Source organism: Cryptotermes secundus, unplaced genomic scaffold (assembly GCF_002891405.2).
Source record: "Cryptotermes secundus unplaced genomic scaffold, Csec_1.0 scaffold1662, whole genome shotgun sequence".
In the NCBI taxonomy this organism is placed as follows: Eukaryota; Metazoa; Arthropoda; class Insecta; order Blattodea; family Kalotermitidae; genus Cryptotermes; species Cryptotermes secundus.
In genome coordinates, this window is record NW_019724616.1 from 10,643 (window position 1) to 29,232 (window position 18,590).

Sequence of the window (18,590 nt, forward strand, 5' to 3'; positions counted from 1 at the left end):
TAACGTAACCGTAATCAACGTCCTACTGTGACGTGGCACTCATTACGCCACAGGCAAGCACTGCAGCTATATAAGTGGATGCACAGTGCGTATCGATCAGTTCGAGTTCGAGTTCCAGTGTGGCTACCGCCGAAGACATTCCGAGTTATAAAGTAACAGCCAGCCGACTACAAGTTGGAGTATAGCAGCCGTCGCGGAAAGAAGATCCGGACGTGTGTGTAATTGTGCAATTGGGAGCGTGTGATACAGTGATACCTAGCTCCCCTACTGTAAACGTGCTGACTACTGAAGACAGAGTGAACTGATTTGCGCATAGGGTTATAAAGTGTGAAGCCCCGCAACAGTGGTAACAGATTAATGCGCTTAGGGTTATAAAGTGTGAAACCCCGCAACTGTGTGATAAGTAATTGTAGCCGTTATTTGTAGATTGTTAAATAAACCAATTAACCATCTCTACGGCGTCTTCAGTAACGAGGAAACACGTTACACTGGTGTCAGAAGTGGGATCAGTAACGCAAAACACGTTACATTGGTGTCAGAAGTGGGATCAGTAACGCAAAACACGTTACAATATGTATGTCCATTAGCACAGTCTTTGTTGGTTACGGGAATGTACTTTGTTTTATTTTGGTTAATTTGTAGATTCATCTTTTTTGCTGCTCTTTCCAAATTAAGAAAAGCTTCTTTCATAGATTTTTGTGTTCTACCAATTATATCAATATCATCTGCAAATGTATAAAAAATTACTGCACTGTAAAGTACTGACTCCACTGTGTAGGATTTGAGCTTCTGACAGCAGTGATTTTGAAGAGTTCTGTCATCTGGGATATAACGCCGTATAGTCTGTTGAAAGTCAAGAGACATTTTGCAGAAACACGTCGCCTCCATCTTCAGGGTTGAAGAATAAATCAAGCAAGAAACGAGCACTGGCAGGTAACAAAGGCAAGCTTCCTACCTGCTTCATGCTGGCTTACTGTTTCATTTATTCTTTGACCCTGAAGATTCAGGTGACATGTTCCCCCAGAAATTTGGATGATACCCCAGAAGACAGAATTCTTCTGACTATACTGATCATCTTGAAACTTCTTTGCCAAAATATCTTTTTAATATCATAGTATGCTTTAAAGTTACAGATCTATTAGAAACATAGTCTCATTCTGCCAAGCAATGTGCACCTGCCAAACTAATTCTGAGTTTGCAATGAGAATATAGTGACGATTCATTCAATTCACTTTGCAATGAATAAAATTACAAGAACTACTGGTTTTTCATTTAGTCATGTTCTGAGCTATTTATTCATCCCTATTTCAATTTCACATATAATTCTTAGTAGTGTCTTTTCTTTCTTTAATTAAATAATTTTCCTGGGGAGTGAAGCACGGCCGGCACGTAAGGCTGAAAACCTTACCACCATCTTAGAGCCGATCTTCAAGGTACTGTGGAACCCTTAGCGTCTCACGACCCTATGGGCCTTCACGGCCTGTTACAGGGATAGCTTTACTTTTTTTAGTGTATCATGCACATGGTACAGGGAGAAAAAAGAAATAATAGGTGGGAAAAAAAGACTGGATTTGAGATTCTTGTAGAGGAGATTAAGAAAGGCACTATCTTCTGGGAAGTAACATCCTGTAAGTCTATGTAAGATTTGAGGCTTTCACGGCGGTGACTATGAAGAAAGCAGTCTTCTGGGATTTGGCACCGTGTATATGTGGTGTTAACCGACGTTTCGGGGGAACGTATTGCCCCCATCTTCAGGGTAGAAGAAAAAGTATAAGAAATCTGCAAGCGACAACACCGTGAGAAACGGTAAAGCAGACTTTCTTCATCCTGTAAGTCCACTGATATTCCTTCAAAATATTTATGGACCTTATCACATTATACAGCATTTTATTCCAGAAGGTACCACTTGTCAAAAAGAAGAATAAAAAGGTTATACCATCTCAACTATCACATTCTTATTGTATAACGAGTGCTTTCATTTCCAGGACCTTCTGTTGGATGTTTCCAGTTCAGTAATTTATATATCCATTATCATGGAATTCAACTGTAATTAAAATATATTCTAATTCTGTTGCAGCTGCAGTAAATAACCGTAGATGGGCGATGGTCTGTATCTAGCCTTGACACATGCTAAATCAAGGTGCCTTGCAAAGTGTACATTTATCTGCGGATGGTTATATTGCACTCACAAGTTCCTGAGCATCCTCATCCACTGCCAGCCAGACCATAAATGGGGATGTCGCCCAACATACAGCAGAATTCTGCTGTAGCATTCAGCACAATGGAACCACCTTCCATGTTTCCTTCTGAGTTTCTCTCCAGCACTGACTCTGCCACCTACAAACATCACAAAAAACTGTGTTTCCTTCTGAGTTTCTCTGCAGTACTGACTCTGCCACCTAGAAACATCACAAAAAACAAATAGTTAAATTATGTAGCTATACAGCATTCTGTTTTGTAGTATCCATAAATGCAAAGCTGTCTCTATGCTTAATTAGTTATGCTCTAGATGGAGGTGAGTGGCCAGCTCCATGCCACTCCCACACCCAGGGAAACAGCCACTGCTGCCTATTTGACAGGAGGCCATAACAGGTCTCAATAACCAAAATACAAGAAAGGATTATAGTATAAAAGAAGGTAGAGCTCTCACTGTAACAGGCCGTGGTGGCCCATAGGGGCGCGAGATGTCGAGACTCCCATAATTTCTCGACAATAAGCTCACAGATGGCAGCGAGGTTGTCAGCCTTACACGCCGGCTACCCTCTACCCTCTAAGAATATTCCTGGTACTCATTTCTGTTAGAGGCTGAGAAGACTCCAGGGTCATAGTATGACTGGAAGGATTCGGTCAATCTAAAAATCCAATTACGTAACTGGGAATCGAACCCATGACCTTTCAGTTTGTAGCACAGTACCAAAGGATGATATTACTTAAATGTCAAGATATGATTTACTGGTTTGATGCCCACCATAACAAACTGTGAGAGAAACAATTTAATAGTCCTCAGGTTAATTTACAATATAGTTTCTCTAGGGTACAATGGTTTTGTACAGTAACCAAGAAGGAAACGTCATAACGAACTTTACTACAAAGTTCTGTGCAACATTTTATAACGGGAACATATGGAGACACTGTGAAGGAACTAAACATGGCACAGGATTCTGTAGCTAGGGGCAATTTTATCACCTTCCACCACCTATCCATAGGGCTGCTCTTCTCTTGTCTCAGGGAGAAAAAGCAGAGCGGCAGGTAAGGGGAAGATGGCCTTGACTGAACAAGAGAAATGACCCTTACTACAGCCAAACATTTGTGAGAAGGATTAAAAAGGAAATCTGCCGATGTGATGTACCTTTTCTACACTGTTCTTTGATTCTGTAACAGTCTCCGTGCTTTCTTGAGGGCTATCTGTAGCTCCAGTTTGCTGTCATCAGGCTCAATCTTGATGTTGGACAGTATATCTTCTGGCACTGAAAGTTGTGTCCGATTATTAATAACATTCAAAACTGCTCCTGCACCACATTTCCTTTCGTGATTTCACAACACAATTCGTAGAGAAAACTATATAGGATCAAATGTATGATGATTAGTAAATAATGTATTCAAAAGTCTTGGTGCTTGTCACCTGATTAGGGATACTAAGTCCAATCAACATTTGCCTGGCGGTACTGTGAAAAACCATGAAAAAATCTAAGTTAGTTTAGGGGGATGTTCCAGCGGAGATTCATGAACACAAGAACAAAGTCCCTTCTTTTTTCTTAGTTCGAACTGTGGAAGTAACAAGAGTCTGTACTTATGGTACGATTGGGCGTTTATCTCTTCTTGTAGTGGTTCAATAATTATTTGTGCTGATCTGAGTTCTATTTTAAATTTAAGACAACAAGCACTCGTTACCTCACTTGTTTCACTCCCCTCATTGACGAAATCTTGATCTTGAGCGATCTTGAGTGTTATCACCATTAACCACTGAACAAACTGCCATTTTGGGTATCAATAAGAGTGATCGATCTCTCGGGAATTTCTTATGCAGCTCCTAATAATTTTGTACAAAACCCAAAATTATTCAATTTATAAAATAATTTATACTCAACATCACACAGCTCTCGTATGCTGGGTGCCATTAAACTACAAGAACAAAAACATAATTAATTTTGAACTATGACCAAAGATAATTCAATATTTGTAAATTTTAAACTCGATTGATAGCTCAGTCGGTATAATATATAATAAGGGAAAGCGCACAATGTGCATAAAGTAATTGTTTTCTATTCGCGACTGTATTCGGTTATTGATGTGGTTAAGTTTTTGCATATGGTAATGTGGTATCTACTGCACTTTTTATCACAGTGTTTACACACACACGCGTCATTTGCTTCGTGGAAACGTTCGTTCTTGCATATCTTGTGGTGGAATCCGTGTGTTGCCAACCTAGTAATTGTGTGTCGTAATTTTCTGTTGGGTCCTGTCCAGGTTCTGTCAGTCATTGCATCAGTGCTGTAGAACTCTTCCCATATTTCCTCTCTTTTTTGTTTTCTTTCTTTGATAACTTCCTCTGAGTTTTTTGTGCTTGGCAGTTGATATCTGAGTTCTTCTATTAGGAAATTTTCCTTGCAGAGTTCGTATGTTAGTCTGGATTGTGTGTTCTTAGGAAGCCCTAGCGCTAGTTTAAGGTATCTTGCCTTCACTTGTTCTATTTTCCGCAGGTTTTGTTTGGATAGTTTTTCCCAGGTTATCTCTATGCCATATAGTAGTATGGGACAAATTTTTGCATGGAATATTTTCATTGCTGTTTCTAGCGATAATAGTTGCAGGTTTCGGATGGTGTATATAGCTTTGATGGCTGCTGTGCATTTTTCTGTTATGTGTGCTGTGAATGTTGTAGATGTAGACTGCAGTGTTAAGCCGAGGTATTTATATTGTTTTACTGATTTTATGTGTTCTCCATTAAATTTTATTTCATCATTTTTTCCTTTTCTTCCTCCTTTTCTGAAAGTCATTAGTTGGGTTTTGTTTTTATTTATTTGAAGTTTGTTTTGTCTTGCCCAGTTCTCCAGTGTAGTGGAGGCTTCCTGTAGCTCCTCAATATTTTTTCCTCCAATTGTCATATCATCGGCGTACATAATTAATTGTACCCCTGTGTGTTTTTCCATTGTTTTGGCCAAGTCTGCTGTTGTAATATTGAATAGTAATGGGCTGAGGGGGTCCCCTTGCAGTACGCCATTTGTTTGGGTTATTTCTTCGGATTCTGACACCGTGTCTTTTATTATGATTTTATTGTTTTTGAGGATGTCTCCTATTAGTCTTGTTGTTGTGTTCTCTTCTCCTACTATTTCCTTCAGTTTTGTTGTGATTATACTCCTGTCGAGTAGGTCGAATGCCTTGCTATAATCTATGAAAACTACATGGTATTTTCCTCGTGGGTGTCTTAATGCTTCTTCAATTGCTTCTAGTAGTGCTGTGATGGCTTGTATCGTTGATCTTTGTGGCCGAAACCCAAATTGATTTTCCGGGATAAGTGAGTCTACTGTTGTTGTTAAACGGTCAGTTAGGATTTTGGTCAGTATCTTGAACATTGTGTTTTCTAACGCTACCCCTCGGTAGTTGTTCGGGTCTTCTGGGTCTCCTTTTCCCTTGTACAGTACTTTCATCAGGGATTTTCTCCAAATTTGTGGTATGGATCCAGTTTCGAGGCATCTGTTGTATAGTCCCGTTAGTGGTTTTGATATAATGTCCTTTGCTTCTTTTATATGTTCATAATATATCCCATCTGGTCCTGCGGCTTTCTTGTTTTGTGTTCTTTTTATAGCTTTTAATACTTCTGCATGTGAGATTGGTTGACATGCCCTGACGTCGTCTGTTTGGGGGCTGCTGGTGGGTGTATTTTGGCTAAGTATCTTGGTGAAATGCTGTTCCCATATCTTTATATTTACTTCTTGTGGCATTTGTTTCTTGGTTGTTTTGGTTGCCACGAACGGGTCTTTCTCGGCTTCTTCGGCTATCATTTTCCCTTCATTTTCGATGTGTTCCGTTTTCTTACTTTTTATCAGTGCTTTGTATCTTTTTCTTTTTTCTGCATATTCTTTTAGTTCGTTGCTATTCTGAGTTTGCCTTGCTCTGTGTAGTGCCTTTATTGTTGCTTTTCTCATATTGTAACATTCTGCATCGAACCATATTTTGGCCTTCCTCTCTTTGGCTGTTGGGGCAGCCTTCTGCAGTATTTCAGTCATCTTCCGTGCGGCATCGTCGATTTCGTTTTGTTCTATTATTTGCATGATGTCCTCTTGCTTTCCCAATATGTATTTTTGGATTCTTCTTGTTTTTTTCAGGGTGCTTGTTTCTGTTTTCATTTGCTGTTCTTTGCCCCCATATTTGAATCTTGTGCTTATCGGTAGGTGTTTCCTTAGTGGTGAAGTTGATGATGTTTTTATTGTTTGTTGTTCTATTTCTATCTCGTTTCCTTTCTTGAACACAAGGTCAATACAGCTGCATCCATTCGGCGCTATGTATGTCATCACATCTGTTCTATTTGCTAGACAGAATCCTTCTTCCTGTAGTAGCTTCGTAACCTCTTGGGTTTTTTTGTCGGGTTTATCAATTCTACAGTTTATATCCCCTGCGAGTATGGCTGGTTTTTTGTGGTCTAGTCTACTGACTGCACTTGCTATCTTCTCTATTGCATCTTCTATGTTGGTTTGGGGTGGAATATATAGACCTATTATTTCTAGGTATGTTGTTGTTATGTGTACCATGTTGTCTTCTTTATACTCCGCTATTTTTTCCCCTATTTTGTTGTTATAAATACATGAGACTCCTCCGCTAGGTCTTCCTTCTTGTTTTTGGACTGCATAACTGTGCGTTGTGTAATATCCTGGTATGGCTGTGTATTCTGTTAGAAAGGTTTCGGTTAATACTATAATGTCATGATTTTGTGTTATTGTATCCGGGGCGTTTTGCATTATTGACTTTAATCCTTCCACATTCCACAGGAGTAGATCCAATGTTCTTTTGCTGTTGGTCGTTTCTTGATTATTGCCGTCCTTAAGCGTTGAGGTCGGTGCCTTGGAATGGTCGTGAGCGAAATCGGAAGCGTTCAACTCGCACTCCTTTGGGCCAGAATTCTGGCGTTTCTACTTCGGATAGTCGATTGAAGTGGAGCCCCAGTCGGAAGGCTTTGCTTCTTCCTCTAGTTTGTATTTCTTCGCATTCAACTCCGTCTGTTATCCCGTTCTTTCTGATATAATTCTTGATTGTGTCTATGTTTGTGTTTTCTCTGAGCCTGCCTACGAAGAGCCAGGCCATTTTTACTGCAGCTTGAAGTTCTTCATCGTCTTCTTTTGTCCCATATAGTGTTGCTTCCCTCCTGGGAGGTGGGGGTGCATTTATTTTTCTTCTTGTTTCCGTTATGACGCTGTCTCTGTATGATTTTTTTGGTGGGTTTTCATCTTGTGTTTCTTCCCCTTCGTTGCGGTTGTGGTTGCTCTGCGGCTTTGCTGGGGGATTTGTGGCTCCGGTATTTTTTTAGCGACAGGCTACATGGTGCACGACTGAGCATGCAGATCATGCAGATACCCAGTGAGAAATTAGAGGAAAATTACCAAAAGGTGTATTGGCTATCCTGCAGATGCTGCATAACTTAATTTGGTACGAACATCGAAGTGATCGAAGTCGTCTAAGTAGAGCAAGGGGATTCAAACAAAACGTCATTATAAAAGGAGCTTAACGGTAAATAGATATCGTATAGTTTACAGGTAATTTAAAAAATGAAATTGTAATTGTGAAGTTAAGAAATTCAGGTTACATGATGTGATAGTAGGTTATGGCATAGAAGTAAACATTATGCACATTAAAAACAATTGTTCTCAGGTGTAGTGCACGAAATTCAGCAGAACCATGCAATTCGCCCAGAATTATTTGAACGCTGAAAGGCCCCGCCCCTCAGTTTTCGGGCAATTCGTTCCTAGTGGATTCACTGGTAATGACAGTTCTGCAGGCTGGCTCCAGGTTCCACCATCACAAATGCCTTGGGGTATTCCTATGGCTGATCAGCCCACAATTGTGAGGTATGTACTGCCTTTATACATATTACATGAACTATTATGGGATAGAAAAAAATCAACCTATTTTGTATGTTTATATAAATATATAATCAAAAGGCTACATTTGGCTTTCTGATTGAAGTTCTTGAAACATGTATTCACCAGCATGGTGCTAGAAGTTATATATAAAATTTCAAGGGGTTTTCGTTACCCAGTTTATTTTTTATAGCATAGCAAAGCAGCATTTTAGTACTCTCAGCACAGTCTTGCTGCTGCTACTGCATCTGCTGCCTTATCCATATTTCCTTTTCTAAGAGATTTGCTTACAAAGGGCATCTGAGACTAATTTCAGTGATCATCCTACAGTATTCAGGATAGAAGATTACAGTTTTTAGTAAGTTTAATTTGTTGTATTAATATTTTGTAGCTTTTTTTCTTTGCCCCAGCTTAAAATCTGCAAGGAAATTGATATTTTACAAACTTGACTGAACATGTGCATTTGTCAGTGTTATGAAATGCATACAGTGGCATATGTATTCATGATTTAACATTTTAGATTCACTGCCGAATCTTCCTCCAGTATGAAGTCATCAGAGATGTGTGCTTATGGTTTCACCCAAGCTAAGAGGAAGTGTGATTCAGAGGAGACACTGTATGTATTGCTGTTTTTGTTAAACATTATCCCAAATATATCAGATGTCTCTCACATCAGAAGGCCAGTTGTGATATAACATTCAAACATGGCTCTTGCCACTCCAAATAAATATGTTTCGTTAGAAATGAAATAAGAGTGTTCTATTGTGAATACTAATAGTAATAAAGTAAGTTAAATAAATGTTCTTCACATTAGGAAAGTAAGGTGGTGCTAAAATGTTTCTCTCGTTGCCACAATAATTCCCAGAATCACATCCATCTCTCTTGCCCTCTGTAGATATCAATTTTAAATTTGCAGAGAACTGGTTCCCAGTGTGCTTCATATTACAGACTTCTTCCTGAAAAAATCATGTGAAACCTCATGTAAATTACTATTTTTTTTCTTGCAGTTGGTTGAGGCACTATGCTACAAGATGGAAGGTTGCTGGTTCAATTCCCAATGTCACTGGATTTTTCAGTTGACCTAATCCTTCCAATTGCACTATAACTTTGGGGTCGACTCAGCCTCTAACAGAAACGAGTATCAAGAATTTTCCTTGTGGGGCAAAGGTGGCCGGTGCATAAGGGTGACAACCTCACTGCCATCTGTAAGCCAACCGTCTAGAGAAAATGTAGGAGTCTTGATGTCTCACAACCCTATGGGCCTTCATGGCTTGTTACAGGGATAGCTTTACTTTTTCATCATCATCATCACTGGCACGACAGCCCTTTGTGAGCCCTGGCCTTCCTCAGGATTACTCGCCATACTTCTCCATTCGATGCTACATTCCTCCAGTTCTTTACACCCAAAATTCTTATGTCCTGCCACACACACACATTCTTCCCATCTTAGCCTTGGTCTTCCCACTCTCCTATTTCCTTCTGGTTTGGTGTTAAGCATTTTCTTGATGGTTCTATTCTCGCCGGCACGTATTGTGTCTCCAGCCCATTCAAGCCTTNATAGGTCCATTAGCACAGTCTTTGTTGGTTACGGGAATGTACTTTGTTTTATTTTGGTTAATTTGTAGATTCATCTTTTTTGCTGCTCTTTCCAAATTAAGAAAAGCTTATTTCATAGATTTTTGTGTTCTACCAATTATATCAATATCATCTGCAAATGCCAAAATTTGAACTAACTTAGAGATTATAGTTCCCCTTGTGTTGATGCCTGCACCTCTACCTTCTCTAATGTTATATTGAACAAAAGGCAGGCTAGGGAATCCGAACAAAAGGCAGGCTAGGGAATCCCTTTGTTGAACTCCATTTCTAGTTATTATAGGGCTGGACAACATATTCTGAATCTTAATTTGGCATTGGGTCTTTCTCATAGTGGCTCTGACTGAGGCGATCAACTTCCGTGGAATGTGCATCTCTTCCATTACCAGAAAAAGACTATCTCTATCCATGTTGTCATAGGCTGATCAGAAGTCAATGAAAAGATGTGTTTCAATTTGGAATTCATTACACTTTTCAAGGACCTGGTGAATAGTGAAAATCTGATCATTAGTTGATCTTCCTTTATGAAACCCACATTGGCAATCCCCAATTATGCCATCCACAAAGGGAGAGAGAGTGTTAAATAGAATGTTGGAAAATATTTTATATGCTATGCACAACAGACTAATTCCTCCATAATTAAAGCATACCATGACATCACCTTTCTTATGGATAGGGCATACAGTACTTAGGTTCCATTCCTCTGGGATTATTTCAGTTATCCATATCTAAACTATTAGCTGATTAAGTGCTTGGCATATTCTGGGCCTGCAAATTTCACTTATTCTGCTGTGATGAGATCCATTCCTGGAGCTTTATTATTTTTCAATTTTTTGATAGCTTGTTCTACTTCTTTTATGGTTGGCGCTGGCTCTTCAGCCTCAAAATTTCCTTGATTCCAGTCTATGGTCATACCTTCCACTTATTCAGAGGCGTTACTATTTAATAATTCCTCAAAATATTGCGCCCATCTTTCCAGTATTGCTTCATCGCTACTCAATATTGTGGCTTCTTTATCTACACAAGGTTGTTCTAGGTTGAAAGTCCTTTCAACTTTGATAAAACGCTCTAATTTCGTTTGAACTTCTTAAATGCTCCAGTTCAATCAGTTCTTGTTTATCATATTCCCTTTTCTTCTTTTTATGCAATCTTTTTTCTTTTCTTCTCGCTTCACGGTATTCTTCCACGGCCCCTCGAGTATGGTTCCTTTGCTGCATTCTCTTATATGCCTGTTTTTTTTTTTATTTGTCACTTGCTCACACTCTCCATCAAACCAATTCTTATACTTTATCCTTTCCATTCTTCCTAAGACTGCACCAGCAGCATTTATAATAACATCTCTGAGGCCCCTCCAAGCTTCCTCACTATCAGAGAGACCTGCCAGGCATTCACCAATTAATCCAGTATATCTGGTTGCAACTCCTTGTTCCACCAATTTTCCACAATTCAATTTCTTAGCCTGCGATCCATGTATCTTCCTTGCATTAGATATTCGACTTCTAATCTTTGATATTATTAAGTAATGATCAGAGTCAATGTTGGCCCCCCTGTAGCTCCTGACATCCATCAAGTCCGAACAATGTCTTACATCTATAAGGATGTGATCAGTTTGGTTAAACACATTTCCATCAGGGGATTTCCAGGTTTGTTTATGTATATCTTTGTGGTTAAACATTGTACTACCTACTACCATGTTTCTTGAGGAAGCAAAATTTATTAATCCCATCCCATTATTGTTTGACTTGTTATGTAGGCTATGTTTTCCAATAACCGATCTATATACATCCTCATTCCCTACTTTAGCATTTTACAGTCTCTTTTGAACATTCGCCATACATTTCATCCAGTTCATCATAAAAGGAGTCTTTCTCCTCATCACTTTTATCTACAGTTGGGGCATGTGCACAAAGAAGGCTATAATTAAAAAACTTTCCCTTAATTCGTAGCCTACATGTTCTGTGAGATTTTGCCTGGAAGTCTAAAATAAGATGCTTTCTTCTTTTATTAACAATAAAACCTGTTCCAAACATGTGACTCTCCTTCTGACAGCTATAGAATACAACATGATCCCTCTTTTCCATGACTCCTTTACCCAACCACCTCAGTTCTTGTATAGCAGTGATATCTAGTTTATAGCTATCTATACGTAGTTGTTCAAGTAGCATTTTTAGTGCTCCGGCTCTGTAAAGAGATAATACATTCCAAGATCCAATTCTCAAATCCTTTAAACATTTTCCAGGTCATCTTGAATAGGTCTGTCTGGCTACTCTTTCCTCAGATTTCTGAACAATTTAGTTTTTACGGTGCGAGGTTGTTGGCCTCACACCCAACCCCCAACCTGGAGGACCAGGGTATCCCTCTCTGGCTCCTACCCCTTGACCTGTCCGGCATGGGTGGCCCTACCAGTAGCTACGCTACCGCCGGCATAGTTCTCAGGGTCTTGGGAGCTCTCAAACCCCACCACCACGATAAGATGGAGATACCATTGGTGGGGAGCTTTACTTTTTACAGGCATATATTTTGCCAGGCTATTTTCCTTCTCAGATGAATGGAAAGATAGTCAAGTGTGACTGTATATTCGACATACCGTCTACTGATTTTTTTGTGCAACAACTGACAACACTGGTGGACTGATGTACGTGTATGTGCTTGGCTTGCTCTTCAACCATGAAGATGGAGCTGATATGTTCCTCCTAATGTCAGGCTTTTCCCAAATTAAGAGGTGTTACAACATAAAACATGGTACTCTGCAGAAGGCACACTCATTAAAGGCTGGTGATGGTTATTGCCTCTTAAATCAGTCCATTTATTTGACAGACTGTGTATCTGAACTTTGCAACTACAAGAGGCTACAAAAATAAATTTTTATAAAACAAGACAAAAGAGAAGCAACACCTATATCATCGTGTCCTGAAAATTTGACTGAAAGATTATTGGCAGACAGAGAATTCATCACTGTGTATCTTCCTGGCAAACCTCCTGAAACACCATGCCTACTCTGAAAAGACTTTGTGAAACACAGGTTGAGAACACCTGCTTTAGAGAAAGTGAATTCACTAAGTGTTGTATTGTTATGCAGGTTACCAGCGAAGCAGCACATCACCGAAGAAAAGATGGCAGCACACCTGAGTCAGCTACACATTAGTCCAGATTACACACCCCCCCAAGAGCTTGAACCAAGAGAGGATCAGCAGCAGCAACTGAAACGCCTTGTGCTCTGTGAAGAGCTCAGGAAGCTAAAGCAGGAGCCTATATTGCCCTCTTCTTTGCTTTCCAGATTGTGAGTGACCCATGACTGATGTTTATTGTGACTGTCTGTTTATATCATGTGGTCATGATACTGCATACTTCCAACTGATCACACCAAACATCACAATGTAGTGGTTAGCACTTCTGCTTCTTATTCAGGACGTTCTTGGTTGGAGTTCTGAGATTTTTTGTTAAGGTTTCCTCTGTCCAGACATATGTGACGATTAGTACTTCAAGATACACCATATACGACGGGGTACCCAAAAGAAACCGAACTTTTTTTTTTAACTTATTTATTCAAATTTTAAGCACAAACCTTCAGTCCCCTTCAAAGTACTCTCCACTTACACCGATACACTTGTCAAGTCTTTTATTCCATTTTTCAAAACATTGTCTAAATTAATCTTTTGAGATGCTTGACAGCGCCTCCGTTGTTTTTACCTTTCATGTCTCTTTTCATTCGAGGAAACAAAAAAAAGTCGCACGGGGCAAGGTCGGGTGAGTATGGAGGGTGAGGTCATACCATTTTTGGTCAAGAATTATCGTACAGACAGGGCTGTGTGAGCAGGGGCATTGTCATGATGGAAAAACCAGTCACCCGACTGCCACAAATCTGGCCGCTGAGCTCCAAGTCACTCCCGACAGCTCCACAATTTCTTCAATGGTCCGTCGTCGATCTTCCTTGATGATTTCACGAATTTTTTCAACATTTTCATGTGTTCGGGCCGTGGAAGGACGACCAGAACGAGGTTTGTCATCAATTGACGTTTCACCATTTTTGAAACGGGAAAACCACTCAAACACTTGAGTTTTCCCCATAGCATCGTCCTTGTATGCCGTTTTTAACATTTCAAGAGTTTCTGTTCCACTTTTCCCGAGCAAAAAGCAGAATTTCACCGCCGCACGCTGTTCACGAAAATCAGCCATTGCAAAAACGACGATCACACAAAACAGTTGTCACTATAAACTCTGCCGAAACTAGTCCTTACCTTCTGAAGCAACGGTAGTCGGCTTATCGACTCAGGAATGTTAGCTCTATGCGCTCATAGCGGCAAAACGCGGTACTACAAAAGCTCTGCCCACAAAAAAATTAGTTCGGTTTCTTTTGGGTACCCCATCGTATGTTTCCTTTAGCTCACCATTCATAGTAATGCAACTGTCACTACATAAAGAAACAAGATTCACCGAAATAAATTTGCACATACCAGTTTATGATGTAAAAATATAAGTGTTTTTAAATATGTCAGTGGTTTTCCAATTCCATAAACAGTAATGATGTTCTTATTTACATATACAAACTGTTTCATGTGCAGGGAAAAACCAAACATGGCCCTAGTGCTGTGGGAGCCCCCTGCTGGAAGTATCGACCCATTACTCAGCAGAGAAGGAAGAGGTCAAACAGAAGAAGACAATAACAACACAAGTGTGGTGGACCTCAACTCCATTTCTACACCAGGGTATGCTTTTCTGTATATTTTCCTCATGACTGAGCTTCAGCCACTTCCTTAAGTTTTGAGAGTCACTCAGATGCTTTGCTTTCATTTAAAAAATTACTTGAATGTGAAGTTTATTCTCGTAGTACTTTATATATATGCAGTTAAATAATGTTTCAACTGAAATCCTAAAGATGGAAAAAGCACATCAGAACCAGCTTCTTTTTTTGACCATCATTTCTGTTTTATACAGGTCAATGAATGAAAAATCTCCAACTTCTGTCTCCCCCCCCCCATCTTTCTTTTTGACTTCTGGCAGTTCTTTCCCCTTTTCTTGACTTCTTCTGGTACCTGGCTGAGCCATTTTGCTCTGGATCAAGACTTGATGTAGATTATTGATTCTTGAAACATTTGGGGGCATTTGCAAGGAAAAAGAAAAACATACTGGGAGACATTCTGTGTACCGGAATTATTTTAAAACATATTCACATCTACACACATGATATATGAATGTTGGTGCAATACCTTTTCATTTTAGAAGCCAGCATTTCTTTAGCCAATTTGGGATTGGCCAGGTCAAGTAGGGTGTGTACAGCAGGGTACTATGAAGTGATAAGTTTGGTTGTAGGTCCATGATTGGGCCTGTGGGAAATCTATAAAAAGGGGAATATTATTTTGTGGTCTCAGCCAAACAGTAATATCTGTTGTTTATTTACAGATTCCCTGCTTCAGAAGATTCTATGATGGACCTGTGAGTGCTGCAGCAGTGTGTGTGATCAGTTGACAGAAAGGAAGTGTGTGTTTAAATTATCTGTGCTGCATAAAAATGTGACGTTACAGTCACAGTGAGTGTATGTAACTGTGACAATTGCATCCATAGAAGTAGTAGGGGATTTTTGCATCTGGTCTCAAGCACTATGTTTAAGATACACCAGTATTTTTAATTGTTACATGAAAGATGCTAATACATAATTTAGGCCATTATATGCCCAGTTAATTTTTAATATCTTCAGATTTTTCTGCTATGAAAATCATTTTATGTGCAGTTTCATTGTTTTATTAAATTCAAATGACTTTCCACCATTTTGTTTTAACCCCTTATCATCTGGATTAATTATGAGCATAATTCTCACTAGTCCACCTTGAATATGACAGATATTTGTAAACTTTAATCTGTCTGAGGTACTTTGAAGAAAATCAGTAACAGATGGTGGTAAGGTTGTCAGCCTCACATGCCAGCCAGCCCTTTACCCACAGGAAAATTTCTGGTACTCATTTCTGTTAGAGGCTGAGTTGTCACCAGGGCCATAGTGCGGCTGGAAGGATTACGTCAATTGAAAAATCCAGTGACCTCATCAGGAATCGAAGNCCCATGACCTTACACCTTGTAACATAGTGCCTCAACCAGCTACACTACTGCATGCCCCCCTAAAATCAGAAGTATGTCGAACATTCAGTTTCCATAAAAAATTAATTTTCCTGACTAGCTGAGTGATATTAGTTTCTTAAGAAGGGCTTTTTCCCCCCACAGTTAGTAAACTGAAGTAATTTCAGAATATTACATAAACATATCGTCACATGTTGGGTATGTAATGCAACAAATAACTTCATGCTGTCTTGGATCTATCGAATATATTCCACTCACTCTTACAGTTTCACAATTACTTGTCCTGCTGGAGTCACTGCCATTCACTCGACACAACTCAACTTGTAGCTGCTGGACTTCAACTCATACGGAATACTGAATACTAGTAACTGGCTCAATACTCACTACTACTGACTAGTGTTCACTGCTCCTTATTTAGGCTCGGCACGGACAACATAGAGAACACCTTGCTGCTCAGCACCAGTTGTCAGGTGTTTCTACCTACGCATTGCCTAGCAATAGTCGCTGCATGGACTCACCTGTTGCATGACGTCACAGCCTAGTGGGGAGGGGTGTTTACCGAGCGTTGTGTAATGATGGGAGGAGTGCGGGTACATGATGTCACTCGCGAGAACGCAGAGTTCACGTGACCCCTACTTCCTGTTACGCCATCCATGTCACAATATGATGGTTGGAAGTATTCATTTCTACTTCTATATTCTGACCTCAAAAGAATGCATTTAAGTAAGATAATGAAGTTTCCAGAACTTCTGGCCTAAATTATGTTTAAGCACCTTTCTTATGTAACCAGTTCATATTGGATAAACTGTGATGATACAAATTGTGTTTTTGGTGTTTTCTAAATATATGACAATTATACAGGGAAGTTCTTACCTTTGTTGACTGGTTCATGGCACTGTGCTTCACAGTGACCAGTGCACTGCTGGCTACGAGGCACGTATGAATTTGGCCAATAATGTTTGGAATGAAGGGAAGTTATTAACTTTGTGGACTGCTTGACAGCAAGCAATGTGGTTCATGCATTGGAATTTATGATTTGTCAGCAGTGGACAGAAGTTATCAGCTCCATTAGCTGTTTGTTCTAAGTTGCAATCAGTGAGCAGTATGTTCCATCATGCTGCGGTATACTTTAGAGGAACATGTATTTCTGTATGATACCTATGTGAAATACGTATCTGCTCGAAAATTTTGATGTAAATTTCATGATGAAAGAGTTCCCAGCAGACAAACAATTCACAATTTTGTGAATACACTGAGATCAGTGGGACTCTTTAAGAAACAAGAAACAAAAACATAAGTGTAAAGTTCTTGCTGAAGTGAAGTACAGGGTCCGGCAAATCGACCTCCCGTATTTCAAAAGGCAGTTACAAACAAACAAAGAAAGATACAGAAAAAATACTTTTCTTTGTGAACAACAAATACGATGCTATTTTACATTACTTGGTTTTAAAAATTATTTCCGGTAAATGGCGTCCTCCATTGTTCACACACTGAAGAAGCCTTTCCCGGAAGTTGTCCATAGTTCTTCGTGTCATTTCCAGTGGAATGGCAGCCACTGCCTGGGTGATTGCCTCCTTAAGTGCTTGCAGGGTTGTGGGGCGATGTTTGTACACTTGCGCCTTTAAGTGTCCCCAAAGAAAAAAATCACAAGGTGATAAATCGTGTGACCTTGAGGGCCAGGCGATGTCTCCTCACAAAGAGAGAAGACGTCCAGGAAACAACTCTCTCAGAATTGCTAAAGAACACCGCGAAGTGTGAGCTGTGGCTCCGTCTTGTTGGAACCAGGCTTGTCCCTCTTCATGGTCCCCAACAAACTGGTTTAACTTAGGTCGGAGGAAGGTCTCAATCATGTGACAGTAGCGATTCGAAGTAACCGTTACCGTTAGCCCATTTTCCTCGAAAAAATAACGACCCCACACACCAAATTCAGTAACAGTGCACCAAACTGTCGCACGAGGGCTGTGAAGTGGTCGTTGGTGAAGTTCCTGAGGGTTTTCTGCTGACCAGTAGCGGAAATTTTGTTTATTTACAGTACCTGACAAGTGGAAGTGGGCCTCATCAGATGAAATCAAAACAGCGCCAGAGGGAATGTTCTGAAGAATGTCCTCACACGCAGCTTTGCGAGTTTCAAAATCTCTCTCACTTAATTCTTGGGTAACCATCATTTTGTATGGGTGCATGTGTAGATTTCTGTGCAGGATTCTTCTTACACTCCTATCAGACAATCCCAGGGCAGCTGCATGTTTAAGTGCTGAACGCTTTGGAGATTGCTGGATGGACGCTCTCACACGCGCCACATTTTCCGGCATTGTTACGGTCCGAGGTCAGCCAGGTGATTTCTTTTTCAGTGCAGAACCTGTTGCTCTAAAGTTTGATACCCAAACGTGAATAGTTTTTCTATCCGGAACAGGATCATGTCGGCCAAGTTCGAACCGAATGCGAAATGCTCGCTGAGTAGTAATCACCGATTCACCATTAGGAATATACTCTTCCACAACAAACGCACGATGCTCACCGTGCCACGCCATTGTGACTACTGCAAATGGCACTTATACCGCCATCGATCGATACCCCCTCCGCCGCCGTATCCCCCACCACAACTCACACAGCGCCCTCTCCAAATACGGGAGGTCGATTTGCCAGACCCTGTACGAAGAGGGACCCAAAATTAACCGGAACCGACCTGTTGCGCGCGCATACTTTGTAGTTACGAGGTGTGCTGCTAGGTGGTGTTAGCTGGGGGTCTCCCGCGACTGTTAGTGAGCTGGCGTCAGTGAGTTAAGTGGTTTGTCTGTGGTGCTCTGTTGTGTGCGTTCCTGTTTCAACCCTTTGGCGATTAGTGAGAATGGCATTGTCCAC

At 40.2% G+C, this 18,590-nt stretch overlaps 1 protein-coding gene across 2 annotated transcripts; it reads left to right on the forward strand.

The window, feature by feature from the left end:
- The first annotated feature begins 7,610 nt into the window (after positions 1-7,610).
- LOC111862571 lies at positions 7,611-15,572 on the forward strand. Of its 2 annotated transcripts, none has more exons than XM_033750718.1 (6): positions 7,611-7,719; positions 7,861-8,057; positions 8,590-8,685; positions 12,742-12,942; positions 14,225-14,368; positions 15,063-15,571. In XM_033750718.1, exons 2-6 carry the CDS (start codon positions 7,888-7,890, stop codon positions 15,097-15,099), a joined length of 648 nt encoding a protein of 215 aa, XP_033606609.1. In that variant the 5' UTR covers positions 7,611-7,719; positions 7,861-7,887; the 3' UTR covers positions 15,100-15,571. The 2 variants fall into 2 exon arrangements, with proteins under 2 accessions (XP_033606609.1, XP_033606610.1); XM_033750719.1 differs by having other exon boundaries at positions 7,627-7,745; positions 15,063-15,572.
- The last annotated feature ends 3,018 nt before the right edge of the window (positions 15,573-18,590 follow it).

Bases quoted from the DNA above. Each gene is read 5' to 3' on its own strand.
- LOC111862571 (XM_033750718.1), top strand. From the start codon at position 7,888: ATGCAATTCGCCCAGAATTATTTGAACGCTGAAAGGCCCCGCCCCTCA. The intron at 8,686-12,741 runs GTATGTATTGCT...ATTGTTATGCAG, and splicing joins TGTGATTCAGAGGAGACACT to GTTACCAGCGAAGCAGCACA. The intron at 12,943-14,224 runs GTGAGTGACCCA...TTTCATGTGCAG, and splicing joins TCTTCTTTGCTTTCCAGATT to GGAAAAACCAAACATGGCCC.